The sequence below is a fragment of the Notothenia coriiceps genome, unplaced genomic scaffold (genome assembly GCF_000735185.1).
Source record: "Notothenia coriiceps isolate Sejong01 unplaced genomic scaffold, NC01 NC01_scaffold00032838, whole genome shotgun sequence".
NCBI lineage: Eukaryota > Metazoa > Chordata > Actinopteri > Perciformes > Nototheniidae > Notothenia > Notothenia coriiceps.
This window is the reverse complement of record NW_011365539.1, coordinates 8,549-13,902: the sequence shown is the minus strand read 5'-3', so window position 1 is coordinate 13,902 and position 5,354 is coordinate 8,549. Positions and strand designations below refer to the sequence as shown.

Below are 5,354 nucleotides of genomic sequence, written 5' to 3'. Positions count from 1 at the left end.
AATACTCAGATAAAGTGCCTGAATTGTAAATACTCTATTACACTCAAATACTAGATATAAGTATTCTTCCACCACTGGAAGAGTGTGTGTGTCCTTGTGTGTGTGCAGTGCATGTGTATGTGTGTGCAGTGCATGTGTGTGTGTGTGTGTGTGTGTGTGTGTGTGTGTGTGTGTGTGTGTGTGTGTGTGTGTGTGTGTGTGTGTGTGTGTGTGTGTGTGTGTGTGTGTGGTGCCTATCCCCTCGTGTGCCTTGGCAGTTTCTGTGAAAGAGGCAGGGGGCGTGTCCCAGGCTCAGCTCAGCTCTGCTCCGTCCCGCACACAGAGCAGTCGGTCCTGACGCACGGACGCTCCTCTCCTCTCCGGAGCCGCGCGCAGAGATCAGTCTGCCGGGGAGAGAGCCACCATGTCCCGGCAGGACATGGTAACTTCAATGTTATTTTTTTACTGAGAAAAACTCAGGACTTTTATCCGTAACAAGGTCACCTGTTCGGACTGAGCGTATTGAAGTGAGAGCTGATGCGCAGCGACGGGAGCGTTGAGGATTTCTGGATTTTGCATCAGTTTCCATACTTTTGATAGATTAATTCAAATGTGTTGAGAACTCAAAGGACTACTTTTATCTCTTTTACTTTTTGACACAAACACGAAGACTTTTGGACATTTTATTACAACTTTTTTGAGTTGGAGATGGAGCCGGAGGGGGGGAAGCTCTCAGTGTGGGTCTGCCGGGAGGAGAAGCTCGTCTCCGGGCTGACGAAGCGCACCACCTGCGCAGATGTGGTCAGAGTCCTGCTGGATGACCAGAACCTGCAGCAGGGGGCAGCGGCCGCGATGCTGTCCGGAGCCCCGCAGTCCTACTGCGTGGTGGAGAAATGGAGAGGCTTCGAGAGGATTTTACCCAACAAGACCAAAATCCTCCGGCTGTATGGCGCGTGGGGGGAAGAGCAGGAGAATGTCCGATTTGTTCTGGTGAAGAACGAGGCTTCGCTACCTAATAATGGACCCCGCAGCGCTGAGGCCCGTGTGGTCCAGAGCCGGGAGAGCGGCGGTCCGGGCGGGGGGCTGAAGGGCACCGCCAAGACCTGCTGGACCGCTGCGGCCACCGCGGCGAACCTGACCCAGGACAAGCAGAGGCGCATAGTCAGGAAGGCTTTCAGGAAGTTGGACAAGATGAACAAAAAGAAGGATCAGACTGTCCCCAAAGATAAGGGCTCGGTGGAGAAGATGGAGACGCTGGTTCACCTGGTGATCTCCCAGGACCACACCATCCGGCAGCAGGTCCAGAGGATCAAGGAGCTGGACCGGGAGATCGAGCGCTACGAGGCCAAAGTGCACTTCGACCGCATCAAGAGACATGGGGTGAACTATGTGCAGGACACATACATGGTGGACGCCTCCTCGGAGGACCCTGCCGCCTCTGACTGTAAGCGCAAAGCGGAGCGGCAGGACGCGCGGTGCACGGAGGAGGCGGTGGCGCAGTTCGAGGAGTATGCGCTGCGGTGCGAGGAGGTGGTGCGGCTGCAGGAGGAAGTGGCGGAGCGGGAGGCGCTGGTGGAGTGCATCACCGGGGAGATCCAGGAGGAGCTCAACAGGCGGTGGATGAAGCGGCGTCGGGAGGAGATAGGAGCGGAAGCGGCAAAGGACACGGACAGCCTCGCGGAGGAGATGAGCCTGGCTGCCTCTCCAGCTGTGGAGGCAGATGTGGATAGTTCGTCTGAGAATGAGTTTGTGTTGGAGGAGGAGAGGATTAAAACGCAGCTGGACACCAGCTTGTATATCGGGCTGCGGTTGAAGACAGACCTGGACTCCACCAGGGGGGACTTGGACCTGAGTTTGGCGGTCTGGGAGATCAGGGAGAGTGAACTTCTGGACCTACTGGCTAAAGTTGAGACCATGGAGATAGAGCAGGTGACTGAGGATGGTGAGGCAGAGCTGGGGCCAGTAAGTATTGAAGCTGAGCCCCCAGAGGAGAAGAGCAGCGTCTGGGTAGAGCAGGCCAGAGGTCTCTCCAAGACCTGCCACACCAACGACGAGGACTCGGACACAGGCTTGAGCTCCATGCACAGCCAGGACTCTGACAACCCCCCTGTGTGCGAATCACTGGTATAGACTTTGTGAAGCATGTTGGACTAAACTCAGGGGCAGAGAATCAGTGTTGGCTATAGAGTGGTGCAGTGATGACGTGTTTTTGTAGTCTATCCCGGAAGTTAGCATCGCAAGGGCTCCTAGAATAAAAAAGAATGGGCATTTTCCATTGGATATTGGATGGAATATTGAAGAAAATAAGATATGTGGCAAACACACATTGATGAAATGTACACGTTTTGTTCAGCAGGATAATCTCCACATATTAACACCATGTTGATAGTTGAAGTGTAAATGCAAATGGTAGAAGTAAAAAGCTAACGTTAGGCCATTTATAAACTAAGTTAAGCTAACGTTTGGCATGTTGACATTTAGTAGTTTAATTTAGCCACTTTTTTAAGACATGTAAAAGCTTCAGACTATCACCAGTGGGCTATTTACTAACTTAGTTTGTGTCGTAAAAACAAAGCATGAAAGTCTCGTAAACTTCTATCATTTTTGGAAATCTAACCAAAAACGTATTTAAAAAAAATTACTTCAAGACGAGGTAGGGCAATATTGCAAAAACGTATTTCAGGGTTTAGGACTCATTCCTGCACCACTCTATACTGGGAGATGTTTCCCAAAATGCACCTCAACACAGATCATTCTACAGCAATAATTCCTAAAAGTAGTTGCACAGTAAGCTTGGGGGGACAGCATGAGTAGAGGGGAAATACGGCCATGCTGCTCCATAGCTGACGAGGAGAGTCAACAGAGTAAGACAAATAGCCCATAGGAGTATTATAATAAACCACTGATAATCCGTAGTCTTCATCGAGAAACTTACTTCAAAGTAAACTCGACACAGAGAGTTAATAACAGCTTGCTTATGTCAGGACACTTTTTGCTGAAGCCGCTAAAAGGGTAAGTACAGGTTTCCTTTAAAAGGTCAAAAGTAACTGTAGCTTCAAGCACAGAGAAGTACTGGTAGGTCAACTCCAAAATGCTCTTTGGATCAAACAAAAGCACAATTAATTTCAGTTCACCTCAGCCTGTTCAAAACAACATTGAAATGTACAATCAATGGCAAGGTAAAGTCTTACCTAACTAATATGCTAAATTGTATCATAATTTGGGGAATGAAAACAGCAGACTTTGTGAATTGGTGTTGAAACAGTGATCCCTGTCCAGCTGGCTAAGCAGAGTAGATCGATTGATATTGATCACCGTATTAAAAGTGTCTGTCTTTAAAGCACAAAAAGTTATATTTATTTAACAATAGACATGAGTCATCTGCGACACTCTGTCCTGAACGAGTCAACTATCATAGATAGGATTATCTTTTTTTTTATCTAGCAGCTGTTTCATTGTTGTTAAAAGCAGTAGTTCTAAATCTTTTTGTCTTGTGTCCCTTTAAAATAATTCAAAATCATCTTGAAAAGTTAAGCATTTCTAGAGCTGTGAGCATTTCAAGCAAGCAAAGACTGATTTATTGATCAAGTTTGAATAATTATAGACCTAAGGAAGACACATATCTAAAAGACCGAAACATATACTTTACTTCACTTTATTGGGCAAAATTGTTTTGTGCACATTTTCTCATTCGGACCAACTAAGAAGGTCCTGAACTGTTGGGAACCACTGATTAAGGGGGAAAAAAAGTCCACAGAATATTCATAAAGATATAAGTTCAGAGCAAAAACAAATGTGCACTTTTTAAAAGATTTAGTCCAGTAATATAGTATTTTACTTCCAGGTGAGAGACTTACAAAACACAAAAAATAATGAATGAAATTCAAGCAGACATCCTAAATGTTAGTTCTTATTATGGATCGAGCTCCAAACACGCTGAAAATGCACACATACATCTGAAGTCATGGCTTTAGGTGAAAATTAGATAACTGAGGATTTAATTTATTATACAACAGCTTTCACACGCTGAGTACACCAACATTCTGAAGGTGGCGTGTTTCCCTGAAAAGCATCTTACTTAACCATAATCAAGGAGCAGACCACGTTAATACAAGGAGTTATTTCCCTAAAGGAAGGCTTACATAAATTAATCTGTAAGAAAACAAACACCAGGAATACAAATGTGAGACTGCACATTCGATCGCTACAGTTTAGTCTTATCTGTCTATTTAACAAATGTACGGAACAACCTATGGAAAGCCAAGAAGTCCAAAAACGACATAACATTTAAATTAGAAGCAGTAATTTGTCATACTTTACTTCCTTCATGAGGCATTATGATCATCAATAATGTTACCTTGTTTTATCTAAGTCAATCTGTGAGTACAAACACCTGTAAGATTACATTTTAAGATGCTTTTTGGGAGAAATTACCCCATTTAGTCAGACCAAAGCCTCTGTATCTCTGAACACTGTGTCATTAAGAAGAACTTTTTTAAGCCTCCGTTCACTTTCTACATCCTGGAAAAAGTTGCTGCGTCAGCTGGGCTTCTTTATTAACTTTTCCAGGAACTGCAACAGAAAACAACACAAAAGCTACCACAATAAATTATTTTAAGATCATCCTTCAGTTAAATCCCTCTGTATGTTTTTCCGGCTGCATTGATATGAATCGTACATGTTTGTCCAACTGTAAATGAATGAATAACATAGAAGAGACTGATGATACTGTTTCTGTGGCTTTAGCTGTTAGCTTTTGCCAAATACTAGCTCATAGCTAATTCATGTAGCTTGTTCAGGGAGAGTTTGGGCCTCTACGTACATGAAATTCAGCTAAATGGCTCCAAATCAGCAACTCTGAAGCTACAGCAGAGTGTTCAGATGCTCTGTGGCTACATCGTGACGCTAACAAAACTACACATGACTGTTAGTGTTGAAATAAAGAGTAAAACCTACGTGGCTTGTAGTGTGGCTTCATTTAGCTCACTTAGCTTGTTTCATAGCCTTATTATCTGTTAGCAGCTGAGTTAACAGAGTAACACCTCAGTTAAAGGTCACCTATTATGCAAAATCCACTTTTTCATGTATTTTCTACATAACCATGTGTCCCCTCTGTGTGAAGAGATTCTGAAAGTGTCAGAAAAAAAGATCCTCTCTCTTTTTGTCCTGATCCATTTATATAAAAACCTGTCTGAAAATGAGCTGATCAGATTTTGGCCGTGGGGAACAAAAAAATATATATGTAAAAGAGTATAATAGGGGACCTTTAAGAGATTTCCCCCCTGACATTAGTTAAATACCTTTTTTAAACAAAGTTTAGCATTCTACATGTGTTTTTGGATGATAAAATTGTGTAATGTGCCTTTAAAATGCAG

At 44.1% G+C, this 5,354-nt stretch overlaps 1 protein-coding gene across 1 annotated transcript; it reads left to right on the top strand.

Moving 5' to 3' along the window:
* Window positions 1-321: 321 nt before the first annotated feature.
* On the top strand, window positions 322-4,934 carry LOC104961204 (ras association domain-containing protein 10-like). The gene has a single exon (XM_010789449.1). It carries the CDS (start codon window positions 688-690, stop codon window positions 2,107-2,109), a length of 1,422 nt encoding a protein of 473 aa, XP_010787751.1. The 5' UTR covers window positions 322-687; the 3' UTR covers window positions 2,110-4,934.
* Window positions 4,935-5,354: the final 420 nt, after the last annotated feature.

Bases quoted from the DNA above. Each gene is read 5' to 3' on its own strand.
- LOC104961204 (XM_010789449.1), top strand. From the start codon at position 688: ATGGAGCCGGAGGGGGGGAAGCTCTCAGTGTGGGTCTGCCGGGAGGAG.